The sequence below is a fragment of the Dermacentor albipictus genome, chromosome 9, assembly GCF_038994185.2.
Source record: "Dermacentor albipictus isolate Rhodes 1998 colony chromosome 9, USDA_Dalb.pri_finalv2, whole genome shotgun sequence".
Classification (NCBI taxonomy): Eukaryota; Metazoa; Arthropoda; class Arachnida; order Ixodida; family Ixodidae; genus Dermacentor; species Dermacentor albipictus.
In genome coordinates this window covers 9,882,150-9,902,400 of record NC_091829.1, presented here as the reverse complement: position 1 = coordinate 9,902,400, position 20,251 = coordinate 9,882,150, and the positions used below count along the sequence as shown (strand labels likewise).

Below are 20,251 nucleotides of genomic sequence, written 5' to 3'. Positions count from 1 at the left end.
AAGTCTATTACTGCATCAGTTTTGTAGGCTTCAGTTAATTTCTGTAGAAAGCACCTCAAGACATGCTACTAAATGCAAAGGATCAGGCCCTTACAGGTGACAACCTTTTCTTTCTCATTTTAATTATAAAACTGCATCAACTTACCTTTTCATTCAAGTTTCCAGTTCATTGTAAAACAAATAACCAGATCCATGACCATTTTTGTGAATATCTGATGGAATAACCTGTTCTGTTTGACACTCACTGCTAACCATGAAAGAAATTTCACTTTCTATATACCTATGAAAACAGCAAGTACAATCACAATTGTGCCACCAACTGTTTCACACTTTAGGAATCTGTGCCTAAATAGCAACCAAATAAAATAAGAATACACAAACCCAGCACAACAGCATAGCATCACACAGCATGTGTTTATAAATGCAGCACTTTGGTTTGAGCAAAATGAGCACAGTTGTCAAAACGTGCAGCTGGTCCATAATACCAAGGCTATGTAGTTGATTTGCAACATGGCTTTGCTGCAAATTGAACTAGTGCATCACTGGATGGAAAACATAACACACCTAGAACAACAACTTCGGCCTCAGAGAAGACTGTTCCGCTGCTGTTGGTCAACTTGAGCGTGTATCGGCCACTGTCAGCACGCACAGCATTTTTCGTTGTGAAAGTTGTTGACGTGTCCTTGACTTCAATGGTTGTTCTGGGGGCATAAGTCATATAGATAAAATCAGCACAGCTTTGTGTCAACAGCACACAGCACATACTTATGTGACAGCAGCAAATGATTTCAGAATGTCTTTTGGAGCAGTAAAATATGCATCTGCAAGTATATGTATGATATTATAAAAATAAATTATATGCCTATAGGAAAAGCACACATAAATCTTCTGACATGGAAATAAACAGGAGTTTGTACATTAAAATAACATTTTAGTAAAAAACAAATTTAACAGACCACTTTCACCACAAGTTTCACCATGTTTCTACTGCTTCAAAGGCATCTGAGAGTCATAGTTTTGGGGACCATATTGTTACATAGTAGTTTGTGCCGTTATAGAAAGACATTGTGAGGAGAAAAGGAAGATTATGTGGAGGTGACATCAATCAGTGATATCGCTGTGCCCTCTGGTTTCGAGCTACGCATTCCCCCTGTATATATCCCTGTATATATCCCTGTATATATCACTGTAAATATTCTCCCCGGTTACATCTGGTGGAGGTGCGGGGTAAATTCACCACAGCTTGGATCTGGATCGCCGCAGCAGACAATACGTCTGTTCTGCTGCCATGGCTAACGACGCTACCTCGCTCACTCAGACCGCACCGCAAGTTGTCCTCTCCTATTCACTTGACCCAGGAACCTTCATCAGCACTGATGATGTCGACGTCAAAGAATGGTTGGCGTGGTACGAACGTGTCAGCAACCAAAACAGGTGAGATGCCACATTTATGCTGGCTAATGCTATATTTTTCTTGCGAGGAACGGCAAAGGAACGGTTTGAGATGCATGAATCCGACCTTACAACTTGGGATACATGCAATGAGGCGATGCGTGATTTTTTCGGAAAGCCTTTTGGACGCCAGTTAGCAACCAAAAAACAGCTCACTTTCCATGCCCAAATTTCCACAGAATTGTAAGTCTCGTACATTCAGGAGATGCTGGCTCTTTGTTGAAAAGCAGATAAGGACATGTCAGGGACACATAGCGTCAGCCACATTTTATAGGGAATCGAGAACAATGCATTCAACCTACTTCTTTCCAGGAGCTGTGCAATGGTTGAGTCCGTTACAACGGAGTGCTGGTGCTTCAAGCAAGCTAAGAGCAAAAGTATTGCACAGCGCTTCGATCGGCTTCCCAATACAGCTACCTAATCCTGCAACGACCTACCAACGCTACATCAGTAGCCAGCATCAGTGAGTTTAATGCAGGCCATCTGTCGTGAGCTAGAGGCCATGGCTCCAAGCACTCACAATCCACAGGCGCAAAACGGCTTAACCATCTCACTCATTCAAGCCATCATCTGCCAAGAGGTCGCAAATATGAACATTCAGCCAATTGTTGGCCAGCGCTCTGTCCCTGCTGCTCCCATCATTGCTGCTACTGTTGTAGCCAGACCAAATTCAAGCCAACGTTACAGGAACCCAGCGGAGTGGCGAACACTGGACGACAGACCTATTTGTTTGGAATGCTCTCGAATCGGCCACATCTCCCACCACTGCCGCAGCCGCTGGTCCTCTTCACCTCGACCATACGCTGACCACAGCTTCAAATGTGAACCTCGTCCGCTGTCCCCTCTCACTGCTGTTCCCTAGAATTCCAACTTTACCACACGGAGGAACACTGCCAACCATTTCGCCCTCACCACAACGCCGCCAGTCCCGTTTGCCTCCATCTCGATGGTCCCCATCTCCACCTTACTCTGGCCGATTCTTGGGAAATTACACGATGCAGCTCCTGGAGGTGAGGCTGCATTGATGACCCGGACTGCAAAACCTCTACTGACCCTTGCTCCCAGACCGAACCTAATCAAAGTTTTTGTTGACAGGGTGCCTGTTTGAGCTCTCATTGATATTGAAGCTCAAGTGTCAGTAATGCACTCAGATTTTCGCAGGCATCTCTGGAAAGTTTTGACACCTGCCAAGTCACCTGCCATGCGAGTAGCCAACAGCAGGACCACAGCTACGATGGGAATGTGTGCAGCCCGTGTAACTATTGCTGGTCACCCAAAATCCATTCTCTTCACTGTGCTCGCCGAGTGCCCTCACTAACTGATTTTTGGAATAGGCTTCTTGACAGTCCATTCTGCACTAATTGATTGTTCAACCGGCGTTTTCCGCCTCGAGTTGCCTGAATACTCTGCTGACATTGCTGCTGACGAATCCCGACTTTGGGGCATTGAATTTGGCTGCAACCCGATGCTGCGACCTACGTTCCTGTCTCCTTTTCCGCCTCTTGACAATGGCCAATATGTGGTATCCCCACTATACAACGTTCCCCTGACCCAACAAATAGCCCTTGCCGGCATTGTTGTCACAGTTAACTGCAATCATGCGTGGCTTCCCCTCCTGAACTTTGGGTCGTCTGTGCAGGTTCTTGCTCAAGGTGTCACAGTTGCCGTACTGTACCCATTGAATGACTTCATGGTTCCTGCATTAACATATGATCTACCGTCTGACTCAGCTGAATCTTTGGCACTGGCACCACCCAGCTCTGGTCAAGACCAGTTTGCCAAAATGATAGCTCCCAACCTGTTTCCTGCCTACACTGATGCATTCCACCACGTATTGATGTTCTACCACGATCTGTTTGATTTTGGCAATCATCCGCTAGGTCTAACCGACAATGTCACCCATTCGATCTCCACCAGCAACGCTCCTCCTATCCACAGGCGACCTTATCGTGTCTCAACAGGTGAACACACCACGTTATACAAACAGAGGAGGATAAAATTCTCTCCAAAGACATCATTGAGCCCTCCTGCAGTTCATGGGCATCATCCGTCGGCCTGGTCAAAGAGGACAATACCTGGAGGTTTTGCATCGATTTTTGACATCTGAACATGATTACGAAAAAGCATGTGCATCCTCTTCCGTGTATCGATGACGTGCTGCATTGGTTAAATAGTGGCAGTTATTTCTCTTTGATCGATTTGTGTTTGGGTGACTGGCAAATTACTGTTGATGAAAAGGATCACGAAAAGACTGCATTTGTCACCCCAAATGGCATCTACCAATTTAAGGTCATGTCTTTCGGACTATGTAATGCCCCTGCTACGATTGAACACATGATGGACTCTCTTCTATGTGGTTTTAAATGGTCCGCATGCCTCTGTTACCTTGATGGCATAACTGTTCTTTTCCCGATGTTTGAGAGCCATCTCCATCGGCTCTCGGCCGTTCTTGACATTTTTTGAAGGGCCGGCCTACAGCTGAATTCTGCCAAAAACCATTCTGGCTGTCATCAAATACAAGTACTCGGGCACTTGGTCGACGCTACCGGTATACAGCCTGACCCTGATAATATATATGTATGGCAGCTATGGCAGGAGATGTCTGGCACTGCGAGTGACAGCTACCCTCGTGCTTTGTCCCTTCTGCACATCTGACCATAAGCGAAGCAAATCGAACCTGAAAAGGGTTCCATAAAGGTACAGCAGACTTCTGTTAACTTGATTTTCGGTTAATTCGATCCCAACCGATGGTCCCAGCCGGCACCCATCCATTTCTATGAGCCCAAACTTTCGTTATTTCGATCCTAAATCTGGTGTTCACCAAATAATTTGAACTTGACCAGTCAGCATGCATGCACCTGACCCTTATGGTGACCCTTATGGTGACCCTTATAGTGACCCTTTTAGTAGCAGCATGTCTCGGCGGAACTTGGGGGACAGTGAACAGACGTCACGTCCCATCAAAAATGCCTATTTTCGGCACTGCTGGAAAGATTTTCAAGTAAAAATGGTTGCTCAAAATGTCTGATTATGCTATTATAGCCGGTTATAAGGCGTGTCTTCACCCCACGCTTAAAAAAAAAGGGGAAAAAAAGAGAAGGAGGTTGAAAATTGCCTGTGTGGTGCAATTGAATAGATTGTGACGTTTGTATGCTTTATTGCATAGCACAGCTGTATAGCAGCAAAGCTGACCTTCAAAAATTTTGAAATTTGCTATGAAGCTGATTTTAGGAAATTGGCCACCATTGTGCAACATACATTACACCCGTGCTCATTTTTCTTGCCAGAAAATCAATGTGCATTAGATTTCGCTTTTGTTCAGGTGTATGAATATCACTTTTACATCATTTTTCAGCTATGGACACATCGAAAGCGGGCCTGCATCAAGATTGTGCAAATACTGCAAAATGAATCAGTGGTGTGTTCTGAATTTTTTTTTTCTGCATCTTGTTTAATTCGACCCGCTGGATAATTCAGTCAATTTCGTCAGTCCTGTCAGGGTCAAATTAACTAAAGTAAACTGTAGTACCAAGGAAAAAGGAGAAACAAGCTGTACAATGTGCTACCTATGTATGAAGTATAGAAACTTGGGCATATTGGTAGTTCATGTTTAAGATAAGAACACCACGAGAGATAGGGACAAATGAAGAAAGACACTTCAGCGCTGATGTGTGCCCTTCTTCATTTGTCCCTGTCTCTCGTGTTGTTCTCCTTTTAAGTTACCTGTATAGCTAGCCTCAGCACTCAACTCAACGTTGCCTAGCACATAATCGTAGCAGTAGGGTAACAACGACTTCTGGTATACGAATGTCTGCAGGAATAATGTGCATGCATTGATGCATTGTGAGATGGTGAAATTATCATTTTTTTCAAATGCATGAAATGCTTCTGTGTATGTGGTTTTAAAAATCTTAAATACTGTATAATTGACATTTATTTTTTACAGAAAGAAAACCTTGACAGCTTTATATTTCGAAGAAATGCAATAAAGATCAACCAAACAGTATGAGAATACTTAGTGACTTTGAGCCCTCAGAAAACAAATTTGTATCCCCAACGACGACACAGATACCTGCCAATTTTCGGAGAGTACTTGCCTGTCAGTGGCCTTCAGCTGGGTGCTGTTGCGCTCCCAGGTCACTTCCGGTGGAGGTTCACCTTTGAACTCAATGTCATACTTGATCATGGCACCTCGTTTGATGGTCAGGTTTTTCAATCCATCGCCCACAATGAATGGCTTCACTGTGTGGTTAGAAGGAACACATATTCCAGTGAGAAATTTAATAAAAACAAGCAATGAAAGGAAATATAAAATGTTATGCACAGCCTAAAATTATGAAATTAAGAAATCAAAAACCAACATCATATTGATTAGCCAGAACATTATACAAATGCAGTGTACACATGCTCAAATTTTGTCAAAAAAGAATGCACACTATGAAGCATAGGTTTGCAACAGCAGGCACAATGAGTACGACATATAACTGATTTTATACACGAGATGTTAGCAGCTATTATTGCTCAGAAAAGTGCGATCAAATTTCAAAGCTCGAAGTGAAACCTGAAATCAACTACCTTATTTTTGGTGGATAAATTGAAAGGCAAAGAACACAATGTCCCAGTGGATGCAAGTTCACACATGCTAAGTGAATGTGTGTGCTAAATGTGCGCTATGTTAAGCATTGACCAGTACTGCTCTTGGTCACGATGGTAGACATAGAGCATCTTACAAGAGTACTATTCAATTGCATTCAATTTAATTTTATTAATATTCACTGGTGAAACCCAGTTGACATTTCGAATGCAATGACGGGTTATAGTCATGTGCTATTGTCACACTACTCAAGACATCAAAGCAGCCAGGTTATAAAAACCTGGTGCACTGAACAAAAACATCTCTTAATTAAGGGAAAATGAGACATCCACCTAATCACAGCAACTGCTACAAAGGAAACCCACACGGGTTCCTCAAAAGAAAAGACTTGCAGTTGAAGAAAAATTAAATATAAAAATTCATCCTGGTCCGGGACCAGGACGAATTGGTCTCGGATCAGAACAAATTTTTCTTCAAATACAAGGCTTTTCTTTTGAGGAACCCGTATGGGTTTCTTTTGTAGCAAATGCTGCGATTAGGTGAATGTATCGTTTTCCCCTAATTAATTACTTCTTTCCACCTTGCGGGTTTCCGCAGAACTATTACATCAAAAACACTTCTTGTTTGCTTCAAATTCTTCTGATTATACTAAATGTTTTTCCAGTCATGAACGGACAAGAACATGCAATACTGCTATTGCAGTAAAAAGAAATCACCAAGATGTTGGTAATGAAGCCCTGTAGAGATTGAAATTCATTCAGGACCACAGAATCTATCCCAGCTTATGGATGTAATGCTAAATCATTTGAATGTTTACTTAGTAGAAGTGGGATTGTATTTCTTACCAAACCTCGGCTTGCAGATGATTGGTTTCGTGGGGTCACTGGGTTCACCAGGTCCAGCCTTGTTAACAGCACGTACACGAAATTCGTACTGGACCCCTTCTTTTAAGTCCGACACTCTGCCTTCAGTTTTGTCAGCAGGAATTTTCTGCACAACATGAATCAAAATGAGGCTACTACCTTTACACATTTTATAATCAATACTGAGCGTGTACTAGCCCAATGCGATGTGATTTAACTGAAGCAATCCTGAAGACCTTCATAAGAAACTGTGTACTGTACACTGAACATGGTTGCAGCACCTGGCATTAATAAAGAAGGGTGGTGGAAAAGCAAATTTTTTGTGACAAAGATAGGTTAACTACGATAGGAGTCAGGCAGCTTTTACATAGTATGAAAGAAAAAAAAAATCAACAAGTTTGACAAACTTGAATGTAACAAAAACAAGCATAATGATATAATAATATTTTTAAAGCAGGCTCTGCATGTGGCGATTGTGTAATGGCTCATTCGGCAAATATTTATTTTATTTTTATTTACACTTCACCTACATTGCCACAAGGCATTGCGTGGGGGGGGCATGGATTTTCCCATGGAACTAAATACTTCTGCACATTTAGTATTTGCGAAAAATTTGAAAAGTACAATGGCTCGGGAACCTTTGTCGATGTTTCATCAAGTATACATGCATAGGCATTTTTATTACAAACACAATTTTCAGGAAACCTTTTTAAAAACATATATCACAATGAACGACAATCTAAACTTCTCACATTTTTGTTTTTTCTTAAGTGCTACCTTGCAAGATCTCTGGACTACATTAACTATAATAGTAAAAGATAAAAGTGTAGCAAGAAGTTTACAAACAGCAATAGTAATCATGACGCATTCCAGTTTCTAGACCATGCATGATGTGCTTGAGGAAAAACCCAATTTTGTACAGCAGTTTGAACTTACAGCAGCAGGAACCCAGTCCCTGGAAAACTTGTCCTTGTACTCAATGATGTATCCCTCGATGGGTGCACCACCATCCTTTTCAGGCTTCTGCCATTTGAGATCAACCCTGTCTGCATCCCAGTCAGTGACCTCAACATTTCCTGGCTTGGAGGGTTCATCTGCAAGGCAATAGGCAAGTGCATGAAGTGATCTGCACCAAGTTGTGACACATCACTTCAATGATTGACCAGAGAAAAAGTGCACTTAACAGTGGAAGCATTTACTGAAGATGGCTGTGACTAAAGTAGTATATTGCTTTAAAAAGAATATGGTTTCTATAATATATAAACAAACATGGTTCTAAAACAAGAAAAAATTGCGTGGTGCATACAATTATGGGAAACATGTCTTTTAAATCTGCATGTTTATGTCATTATTGAACTATACTCCATACATATATGAGCGATTCATGTTGAATAAACAGGTGGTAGTGGTCGTGGTGCGTTGTTTTGCTTGTCTCTTTTTGTCCTGTGCCTTGTCCCACAAGCTCATGCTGAGTATCAAGTGCTGATGTGGAGCTGGGAATGTAGGGCAAAATGAAGTTGGATGAATATTTGCCAGCAGTGATTTGGTAGGTGTCTGGTAGATTTGGCAGGTTTGATCAGGCAGGTGTCTAGAAGGTTCAGCAGCTGTGATTTGGTGAGTGTCTAGGAAATTTGGCAGGTGTGACCTGGTAACTTTCTGGAAGATTTGGCAGTGACGATTCTGAACTGGAACTTTGTATCTGCTTAAAGAGAGTGCTGTGCATGGGGGGAAAGCACTTGGTGATGGGTTTCTGGGAAGTATGGTGGGTGTGATCTTGTTGATATCCGGGAGATCTGGAAGGCATGACCTGTTGAGCATTTGTGACATTTGCCAGCCGTGATCTGGCAAAGCGTGATTTGGGAGATGTCAGAATCGTGATATGTCTTTGCTGGACACACGTCCAACCAGCTGTGCTCTGGTTTCAGCAACAGTTTTGTGCTCTTCATGCTGCACATTGAAGGCTCCAACAAGAGCGCTCCACAGACTCTAAGCTGTTTTTTCCCACAAGCTCAGGCCACAGACATAACTCAGAGCTCCACATTCTTTGCTCAGAAGTCTGATGCTGAAATAGCTCTGAGCGGTTCAGTGCAGAAGTAAGGCGTTTTGGTGGCAAGTTTCATAATAAAGCCAGCCACTAGTGTCAGGAGACAAACTGCCTTGTTCTTTTTGTGTTTACAATGTTCTTGTTCAGACAAAGTATTGTGTGTCTGCAGTCATGAACTCCCTTCAGTTTGGTCTCTTCAAGTTGCAAGTGTTGGAAATGCCACATTCCTGTAGTGTTCGCTGTGTTCTTGTTCAGAGAGTGTCATGTGTTTGCAGTCAGCAGTTCCTTCCAGTTTCATGTCTTCGCACGTGTAAGACTGCGACCAAGCTCTGTCAAACTCACCATACGGATCCTTGGCCAAGGTTGTTCTGTCAGCATTGAGTGGCTCTGATGCACCCTTTTTGTTCACAGCGCGCACCCTGAACTTATACTCCTTCTTAGGTGTCAGGTCAGTAATATCAGCATGAGTGTCCTCAGTAGTAAGGACTTCAGTCCAGCCTCCCCTGACACCAAGGTCTTGCCTTTCCACCACATAGTGCTGCAGTGGGACACCACCTGTGTCCTTTGGTGGCTTCCATTTGAGCTTGCAGCGATCCCTGTAGATGTCGGTGACCTCAAGAGGACCTTCAGGTGGTTGAGGCACGTCTGGAGTTCAAGAATGGCACATGAAATGTAATGGCACAAACTCTGCTCAGTTATCACAGGAGCTACAGCCCATTGCTGCTGCCCCCGCAAAAGAACGTAAAAACAAAAACAAAAACAAAATACAAACAAGGAGAACACATGCACATTGATAGCATACAAGGCATGCTAGCAATGCAAGTACTATGCATGCATGTACCTTTTCTTCTAGCTGTCATGTTGCATGGTGGTTGTTCACAAATGTCTCACAAGCAAAAATTCTAAGAGAAAATTGTATTACTGCTTAAATTGTTGTATTAGAATTAGTGCTGTATTGATTTTTTAAAAATTTATGCTAGTTCAACAGGTTTTATGTTATATTTGGTATGGTGGCTACACAGCTAATGAGAATACACGAGTCTCACACGAGGCTGCACGCATGCATGTCACTGTGGCACGCTGAGTACAGGCTCTAGTTGCTTAGAAGGGTGGTGGTTTGGGCTAGTTGGTTTCCTATAATGTTAAATGGTGCAATGTGAAGCAAGAAAGAGGGACACAGAAAAGACGAGGACTGCACGCACAAGGATGAGCGTACACGCATCATTGTCAAAGCAGCTAACATGGCATGTGAAGGATGCCCATGCATAAGCAAGCCATCCCCGGCCTTATCGCAAATGGAGTTGGCATATCTTGACAATGTCGGCATGAGCAGTAGGCGATGATGGTATCTCTGTTTTATTTCACATTTCACATGTTCTTTTCCTTCTGTGTTTCTATAAACTTCAGCATTAAACAATAAATTTTCAGTTGGCAGTAAGTGCTCATCCTCATCTTTTCTGTGTCCCTGTGTCCTGCTTCGTGCTGCACAATTTAACATTCTAGCTGCTTGGCATGATTGCACATTGACTAGACTGGCCAAACACACCTATTAGTGTCAGTGCTAATAAGCCTTCTTGACTAACTCAGGCTACTAGCCTTCTCCTATTAGCCTAGTACTATAACACCAATATAAATGTCAAGAACCTAACAGGCTATCAGTCTTTGCATTAGAATTTTCAGTAGAGTTCCTTGTTGCTTTTAATCAGCATAACCCACAGTCACTTGACGTGCCAAACTTCTTTCAAAACACTGCCAAAATTTTTTTCTATGCCTCTATATTTTATTTGCATGTTCTTATTTCTACCCTCTGTTGCCACCCTTAGGCTGAATTGAAAAATGGCCATATTAAGTTGAAATACTGTTACACAAGGAAGGATAGCCTTGTTACTAAATACCATGTTTGCATCAACACAAATGCATAAAACACATAAGCTTACCAGCTGGATTCGTTTACTCACCCAGAATGTTGATGTTGAGTGGTAGCTTTGCCTCTCCTTGCGAGTTACTCAGAGAAAACTCGTAGGGACCAGAAGTGTCTCGAACAGGCTTCCTGAAGGTCACGAGGACCATGTCATTTTTCACAACAACATCAACTTCCTTGGTGGAGACCGGCTGTCCATTACGCAGCAACTTGCCAACAACATCTGACGTTCTCACACCAGTCACTAGAGCAAGGAAGCAGTGGCGCATGTGAAACAGAGCTTCAAAAGGTCACTGCTGCAGCACTAAACGTTTAGGAAGTGCTGTTGCAAACTTTAATTCATGTGGCATGTCAGTGAACAGCAAAATAGAAATTCAAGGTAATAAAACAAGCTTTACCGCTGTATGGGATCTCTATAGTAAGTGGCTTTCCAGTGTCTCCGGTGTAGTCTGTTTTGTCCAGCTTAATGACTGGAGCTTTTTCAGCTGAAAGAAACAATAAGAGAAACCACATTTGTGACCAAGCAGTAACAATGTTTCTACTTCTGTGAATGTGCGTTTCTGATGATTGGAGCAACGAAGTCCCCATAAGGCAGAAACTTAGAAAACAGTGGCCATAAACATGGGCTCACCTTCAGTCACGCTTAGCTTGCAGGCACACTTGAGGTCCTTGCACTCAATTGAATATTCGCCCGTATCATCAAGCTCACATTTGTTAATGATCAGTTGGTGGCGACCATCTTCAAGCTGCTTAATGCTTATCCTACATGGCAGAAAACAAAAATTAGTTACAGAAAATTATGCACTCACGATGGGGAATAAATGAGGACAGGAAAAAAAGAAAAATGTTGACGAGTGCACCAGTGATTTATTTTACCATTACATACAAAGTATTTCATTGTACTAAACATGGTTATCTCCCCTCAATTTGAACTCAGTGAGACATGCTAACATGGTTTAAGTCATTCAGCAGTAAAATTACCCAAGCAGGTTTAAAATGGCATAAAAAATACCAGGAACAGTTTAGCCCACTGGGAGCATGGTATTATTCCTCCCAAATGTTACAGTTTATTTTGGTAAACTTATGCAGAATGCCTGCTGCACCACAGCACACCCACCACACCAGCCTCTGCTGTACAACATTTGTGCCACAGAAACGTGATGATATCAACATGAGCTTGATGATACAAACACATCTATTTCAGGACGAAATTTCAAAGGTGTACTTGTTTTTTAGGCATGAGCATGAGACTTGGCACTTTGACTGCATAGTGGCAGAACAGCACGACGAAAATGACACATAAAGGGACGAAACAGAATAAGGCTCAGACTCTCAAGTTAAAGCGGCCCTGAACCGCCCCTCAGGCTTGGCGAAAAAACACAGACTGTGGATAGCACACGCTGCTGTGAACATCTCCGCCAAATTTAAGTCATGCGCGGCGCATGGATTTCGCAAGTGGAGCACAGTCACTGTTCTCTAAAACGCTTTCATTTCAATAAAAACCTGCTACTCGCTCTTTTCTGTACATTTTATGTTGTAATATAGTGTATCATCATATGCGGCTGCTACTGGCCAATAGCTGACATCAGTCAAGAAGGGTGTTTGGATCAGTGCACTACTACCTGCTGTTGCTGTGTATATTTGTTGACGCAGTCAAAAAACAGGCAGAAGTAAACGAAAATATGCTTTAGAATTTCGATAGTAATTATGTACTTCTGAAAGAAGCCGACTATTGTCAGTTTCTTCTTCTATCATTGGCTCACGCTCAGCCGTGGCCGCCCACGTAGGAATTAAACTTTGGCCCCTCTGCTTATTGGTGTCATAGCCATTGGGTCTCACTAATTTTGACTAGTTTTGAACATTGAACTAGCCTTGAACCACGCGAAAGTTAAGGTCAGACCACACGCACACTTGCCAGCACGCACTCACTCCTGGCCGCTCCTGGTTAGGCGCCTTGGAAGACTTCGCTTTGTAGTGATCAAGCTATTGATAGCGCTTCAAAATGCACAAGTTGGACGTGGCTACTATCCGTAGGTCAAGCTGGTGCAGGACAAAGCTGGTCAGCAGCACGTAGCACAGGCAGACAGCAGCATAGGAGCATGAGCGTGTAGTCTAGCCCTGTCGTGCACAAAGCAAGTGTTGCTGTTGCATGTAGCTTGCAGTCTACGTAGCGTAGATACTGCAGCCACCGCAGGGTGCTGTGACGAATCCACTGGCTCAGAGCACTGCAGATTGTTGAGGACAACCGCATTTGGCGCGTTTGCTGTGTGTGGTGCGTTGCAGGCATTAAAATCGGGAATAGTGGCATCTATGTGAACATACAAAATCAAATTTGAACTGCGCGCCATAGTGATGTTCAGTATGCGGAGCATTGTGGACATGCCCCGCTCCGCTGCAGCCTTCACAGGGCAAGGCATTGAAGAACGAGCAGAAGCACCATGAAAGGCGTGTTTGATTGCCAACAACTCGGCCTCTGCTGACGTATTGAAGTACGTTTTGTGGAAAAATTCTGAAGTAGCCTAACTTAACTTCGAATACATTTCTCCACTTTAATGAAAAGTGGTTCAGAGCCCCTTTAAGTTCACTGATACACAGGATTCTGCTTTAGTGATTGATTTAAATAATCCTATTTTATGCTGTAAAATATAAAGCATCAATGGATAAAACTCGAAATGAATGCTTTTGAGAAACAGTGAAAGTTGCAGACATTGTAGGAAAGCTTCAATATGGTAGATTCGGATAGCTTGGGCACATAATGAGAGGAGACAAGAGCTACATTGTCATGAAAGTGTTCACAGTTGACTTTGGTGGTAATAGGAAATAGGGCTGTTCACTTAAAGGGACCCTGAAACGATTTTGACGATTTTCTAAAAACGTACTGAGTCGTTAGAGTAGGTCTTTCTGATCGTTAATTGACACATCTAAGTGCTCCGCTATAATTTATTATAAAGTTTTAAAAATGCACATCGCTGCTGATCGCAGCACACTGCTCGGCGGAATTTTAAGCCGCCCCTACCCATATGACGGAAATCGCCCATATGACATCAGTGGGGCGAGCTATCCGATTGGCTGACCAGGGCGCGTGATCGATTATTTTTCCAACTTTATGGTAAACAAATGATGTTTGTAATAGTTGGAATGTTAATTTGTTTTTATAAAAAGAAAGTAACATAAACAGAATGCACAAGAACAATATTGCAGTACACTTAAGCACTTTCGGCACACAGCAAGTGTCATCTGCTTGTGTTACAACGTGCTCCGTCTTTGACGAGAGCTCCGCAGTCAGTGTCGGTCTGTCTTTTCGCGAGCGCTATGATTCGACTTTGTTGCGTTGTGGACTGCAAACGTAGCGACTGGCAATATGTCAAGCTGCGATACCGTGTCCTTCTGCAAGCCAGTAGACAAGCGGACTGGCTGCAGCGCATTGGACAGCCGCTATCCGATGGGTGCCAAGATTTGCACGATTGCGGCCGTCACTTTACACCGGAAGATTACTAATGCAATAGCGTTTCGCGAGTCCGATATTAGGGTAAATGCAAGCGCGAGGGACAGGGCCTGGCTGTGTCCCCTTGCGTGTCGTTACAGGGGATGAACAGAAGCGCAAATGTGAATGGTCTACATGGTGCAGCCACCTGGTGGCATAGAGCTCAACCACACACAGTAGCAGTAACAAAATGCATTCTTCTTTGCTGCTGGTGTAAATTTTTTGACAGGAGTGTGAACGTGAATACTGAACACGTTGTTTTTGTAAATGTTTAAAATGTTTTACACTTGGTTAGAGAAATATTAGCTCTTTCTTTGGTAGGTTAAGCTCTGCGCCAACGGGTGGCTGGACCGTGGAGACCGATCAGGCTGCTCACATACATCTGCGCTAAAGTTCCTTTATCAGCTTGAGTTTATGCCTTCACCATTCCGTCGAAACGATCTGCTAGTGCGCGATTACCAGAATACCAAACATGTTCGGCGCTACGACAGAATGCTCGTAACGCACGCTGCTTCGATAGATCTCGCTTGGGGTCGACGGCCAAGCCGCTAGCGGAAACGTTTCGCGCGGCCAGGGGCGGGCTTCAAAACAACCAGAAAGCGGATGATGTGACGTCGCATCGTGACGCAGGACCAGTGAAGCCCCGATCGCTCACCGAATGAGTTGAGGAGGAAAAGCATGGCTAGGGAGGAGGGTAACTTGTAATCGCTTGTAGCTCCATTAATGCGTAACGCTTCACTTAAATGGTGGTGCGAATGTTCTACTTAGGCTGTACCCTCTGCGTCTACAAAATTTGTCCGAACCGTTTCAGGGGCCCTTTAAGAAGAGGTGGCAATACAATCTCAAAGAAGGTTTAAATGACAAGAAGCTAAGGATGGCATGGGTCATGTCAGTGATATGACAGAAATGAAATGTTATATGAAAGAATACAGTGACCCCAACTCTTCATAAAGTAATTTCTCCAGAATGGTCTTACCTGTCACTTGGCTTGATTTCCTCGCCATTCTTAAACCACTTGAGTGGAGCATACCTGTCGAGAAGGTCAACCTCCAGGATGGCTTGCTCTCGTTCTAGAGCATCCACATCTTTTAGCTTCTTGTTGAACTTGTTGGCCGCTGCAAGCGAAAAATGGAAAAAACATGAGACGATGAAAACACATCCGACTTGCATCAGTTTCATGAACAAGGCTACTTAAACATGTCTCTACACTGCATAGACAGCAGTGTCAGGGTGGAGTCTACAATTCAATGAAAGTCGTAGGGAAGGCAGTGGAAGTCAGATAAATGTAATGGGAATGTATTATGCGTCATCCATCTCCCATTCATCACAGTAAAATAAAGCTTTGCTTACTGCTGGAAGTGTGTATCAAACGTTGGCCTTTGCAACTGATGGCACAATGCACTAGCCACTGCGTTATTACCGAAGTGCATATAATGCTGGCTTGCTGTGTTAGACTAAGAAGAAAATATCGCCCAGCCATCTGTGCAGCATTGTATCACAAGGATGTCAATGCTGATGTGAACAAAGCAGCAAAACTAGGGACAGTTTTAGTCAGCAAGGAGTAATGTAATACATTGTAATGACTTCATTAGAGCCAGTCCCCTACGACAAATAACAGAATAGTATGTTGCCAAGCCTGGTGCTGCTGGTGCTAAATATGTTGTGACATGTGCGGAAACAGCGCAAAATAGCAGGATATGAGAGAGGGACACACAACAGTGCTGATTAACAACCAAATGTTTATTCTTTCAAGCAGCATATATAAGTATACCACTTTGTAAGAAAAACCGGAAGAAATGTGAAGGCAGCGTGCATAGAAAAAGAGAATAATGTAGTCACTCCAATAAGAATGAAATTTTCATTAGAAGGAGTGAAATTGAAGGAAAGCTTACGCAACCATCGCTACTCTTCTGGATGTGAAAAGCTTCAGAGATAAGTTGTGCACGCTCGTCATGATAATTTGACAGCACTGCACAACCTTCAAAAAATGGCTCACAGCCGCATTTAACGCAGTGCAATCATAGGTGGCTATCTCTTCCTTGCTTAATGATCTATTTAAATGTTTCCGCATGCGGTCATTCACACAACACTATGTTTGTCCGACATAGAAAAGTCCGTAAAAAAGAGAAATCCAGTAAACAATGTTACAATGGCACTTAACAAACTGCTGTCCTATGCTTTCTTCCACATCTTTTTTCATTGTTGCGACTGACTTTTTGCCACGTATTACCAAACTAATTTGGGGTAGTGAAAAGCAGCCTAATTCCTGGCCTGTTATACACCTTCTTCAAACTGAGTGATGTCTTATGCACATACGGAATTACTGCAACCAGCAAAAGGTTATTTTTTTATGAATACTGCAATCACAGAGAGATCAAAGCAGAGGTGGCACTTAGCAAACTGTTTCATAGAATACACAACATACAAGACACATGAAAATAAGAACTATGTACAGGTCAATCTTATTAAATGTTTGCACGTGCTGTAAATGAATTGTCATCTGCAGCCGACTTCTTCGTCAACACAAAAAGCTTCAAGATGGCACTTCTTTGCAAAACAAGTTTCAGTTATCGAGTATAGTATGAATGGATTTTTTAGTGTTGGTCGCAGAAACCACATTATCTTGCAGAATGGTTGAAAATTAAGCTTGCTTATACATATTTATGAGAATAGTTGGGAACAGCACAAAAACACAGCACAAGATCAGATAGCAGAAGTACACTTTATCTTCCCGCTTCTTTTTCCCGTGGAATAAAAAAAATTTAAATAACTTAAAGTTGCTTTCAAATTAAGAGGGGTGAATTGTACTAAAAACAAGGTGAATTAACGAGAACATTTAGCTGTGTTTGCATTCACTCGAACTACAAATTATACCTGCGCTAGAATTATTGAGAGTTCATTGCACACAAAAAGTTTCTCGGTTTCAAGGCTGACAAGGAACATATTCTCCACTTACGTTCCACAAGAAGTTCTCCACTCGTCTCATCCGAGTTTGTCTTGCAAACATACTGGCCTTCATCAGTAATCTTGGCCTTTTTGATGTTGATGCGGCGTTTACGGCCTTCTACAGTCACTTCATAGCTGTAATTGAATTAAAGGCATGCTCTATTAGCATGAGACAAAAGGCAAGTTGAAATAAATAAATCAGGAGGATATCATGCTATTGACAGAGCCTTCTTTGTGCTGCAGAAAGACGGTCCACAGGGAGAGTTGGTAATGCACCATGGTGAAAAAAAAAAAAAAAATTTAGAATGAGACACCGACATAAAGAAAGAACAACGACACGAGCACCTAAACTAATTTTCTTGAAATAGACTAAGAATATATATGATCATGACAGATGGCCCAACAACAGCAGAAAAGAGGAATAAAAAGAAAGGTGACAGCGAAACCTAACAATGAACAGCAAGCCATTCAAGGAACACAACATGTGGTTGTCAAGAAAGCAAATTCTTTATCATTAAGTAAATGTAATGTCTGGCTAATGCATGTGTCTTTTCTTTTTATGTATAATGACTTGACTATTTCGCACAATGTCTAAATATGATGCCTAGACCCAATGGTTGGGTTATGAAAATCAGGATCACAACTGCATGAACAGCAGTGTGCAGCCAAAAGAGCATTAGTGGAAGCAGCTAATGAATTCTTGTGTTCCTTTGGACACGTGTCAATAGATCAACTCCTTTTGCTCACATATGTCTTCCTGCATGTCAAGAAGGTCTGGTACACAATTTTTGCATTACGTGGAACAAATATGGTGACATGCTTCACCATGCAACTACTGCTTAACTTTCTCTTGGCACTTTGCTACATTTTTGCACTTTCGCACATACCTTAAAGCAAGTGCTCACATTGTCGTTCTTTCTTGACGTTCTCTTTCTCATTGTCACTCTTTTTCGTTATGCCTACTTTGAACTTCATTAGGTAACATCATAAATTAAAGAAATGGGCCCAGAATGCTAGACCTTAAGCAGCTTATTTGCTCTACACTGCTTGGTAAGCTTGTACTGATACATCAGTGTTGCAGAGTCTCATCGGTTGAGTGCAGCGACTGCCTCAAACTGGACCAGGTAAGTGCTCCAGGAGAAGGAACCGTCATGAATTAGGGTGGAAGCTTGGGCAAGTTGGTACGGTACCCCAAAGATTTAAAGAAAAAGCCTAAACGACTGGGCGACCAGATGAAGAAAGACACACACACAGCATTGTGCCAGTGTATTTTTTAGTCTGTCTTTCTTCGTCTCATCTCCTGTCATTTGCAATGTTTTTAAAATCTCAAAATTATAGGTTCCTAAGATGCCACCGTGATGAGCCTAAGGGCTGTTGCTTATGGTGCTTGGCTTGGGATGGAAGGTGCCACAGATGCTGTTCTTTGCTGTCACCAAATGTAATGGGGCTGCATCACAGCTATCACCAAGATTTAAAACGAAAGGATCACTCGCGAAAAGTACTGTAAGCTTTTCCAAAACAGTACTCCTTCCTCTTTTTGTGTCCACTACAATATAGCATTCAGATTCCCAACACTCATGACATATTTGTTCAGAATTTCAAAAGCTCATCAATTCGCTCGATTCCTAATTGCATCTGTAATCCTCTAGAGTCTATTGTCAAGGCAGACGAAGAAACTCAGACTTGTTTATCAGTAGCAAGACCACAATATGCTTGTAGGAGACAAGGACTAAAGGCAAAATGCCTAACAATTAAGACCTTAGCCACCCTGAAAAACTGTACTTCTTGCAGCAGTGGACAGTACAGCAAAGAAAATAATTTTGAAAAATCATAGCAGTACATATCACATGCTTATCACATGCTCACTTCCACACAAACTTCAAAAGTACATTACAGCTCAGACAATATTATTTTAAAACTGTGGACAACAACACAATATTAATTTGTTGTTAACATCAGTTACAGATATTTTTACAAAGATAGCTGATCTGTTAAGTAGATCACCACCCACTCCGACAGATTCCCAAATATTTGCTTTAAGCATCATACGTTCTGCCACACTGTCTTACTTCCAGACAGAATTCCATGCAGCAAGAACTTGTGCATAAATGACATAGTGCACATTTCTCCCATTGCTAAATATGCCATATATACTGACAACACCAGTATCTTTGTAACCTCTTCATCTCCAGACAAGGCATTTTCAAAGGTGAATAATGTTATGGAAGAATTAGATTCGTGGACGAAAAGAAGCAAGCTAGACATCAATACAAATAAAACCAAAGCAGTAACTTTTAGAGCTAAAAACAGATGAATTCTAGCAGAATATAACATCCCTTTTTGTTCTTCGAAAATTGAAATTCTTAAATCTATAAATGTTCTTGGTGTTTACTTTTTTTGAGACGTTAATAAGGGAATAACACGTATATTACATATTGCAAAAATGAGGCCATACTACAGGCATATTAAACAGAAATTGTCATTTGCTACCACAATCCATGAAATTATTAACATACAAATCTCTTTTTTTTTCCTGTTTAAATTACTGTAATTTAGCATGGGGCACAATCACACAAAGAAATGTTATGAGGCTCATAAACGCTCAAAAAAGGATTCTGCAGGTTATTGCAAACCTCGCCTATCATGAGCCTACATCGCAGTTGTTCAAGAGATACAAAATGTGAAACTTTAGCGACCTATACCGGCATAGGCTAGCGCAAGCATATTTTTTAGGTGTTAAGCAGATGAATTTCTTGTTTACAAAAATTGTGAATTTAGAAAATACTGCCACCCATGACACTCGGATGACTGAACTTTGGAAAGTTCCAACTTGCCGTTCCACGTATGGCTTACAACCACTGAACAGTAATTTGCCACGCTTATTAAATGAATTTTATGTATTGGGCATAGACATTTCGCTAGTTAAACAATCTTATTTGGCTGCACT

The 20,251-nt window shown here is 42.1% G+C and overlaps 1 protein-coding gene across 5 annotated transcripts in view; it reads right to left on the bottom strand.

The window, feature by feature from the left end:
* Window positions 1-20,251, bottom strand: part of bt (projectin protein bent) — a 250,126-nt gene that overhangs the window by 106,951 nt on the left and 122,924 nt on the right. For 4 of the 5 annotated variants that reach the window (XM_070525700.1, XM_070525701.1, XM_070525704.1 and 1 more), the window contains 10 exons: window positions 17,315-17,439; window positions 15,335-15,473; window positions 11,506-11,636; window positions 11,273-11,359; window positions 10,912-11,118; window positions 9,296-9,598; window positions 7,846-8,003; window positions 6,892-7,036; window positions 5,550-5,694; window positions 565-701 (listed from right to left, as the gene is read on the bottom strand). In XM_070525700.1, coding sequence (XP_070381801.1) covers window positions 565-701; window positions 5,550-5,694; window positions 6,892-7,036; window positions 7,846-8,003; window positions 9,296-9,598; window positions 10,912-11,118; window positions 11,273-11,359; window positions 11,506-11,636; window positions 15,335-15,473; window positions 17,315-17,439 — 1,577 coding nt within the window. The remainder of the gene's footprint in view (window positions 1-564; window positions 702-5,549; window positions 5,695-6,891; window positions 7,037-7,845; window positions 8,004-9,295; window positions 9,599-10,911; window positions 11,119-11,272; window positions 11,360-11,505; window positions 11,637-15,334; window positions 15,474-17,314; window positions 17,440-20,251) is intronic. The other variant, XM_070525702.1, reaches the window with a different exon arrangement.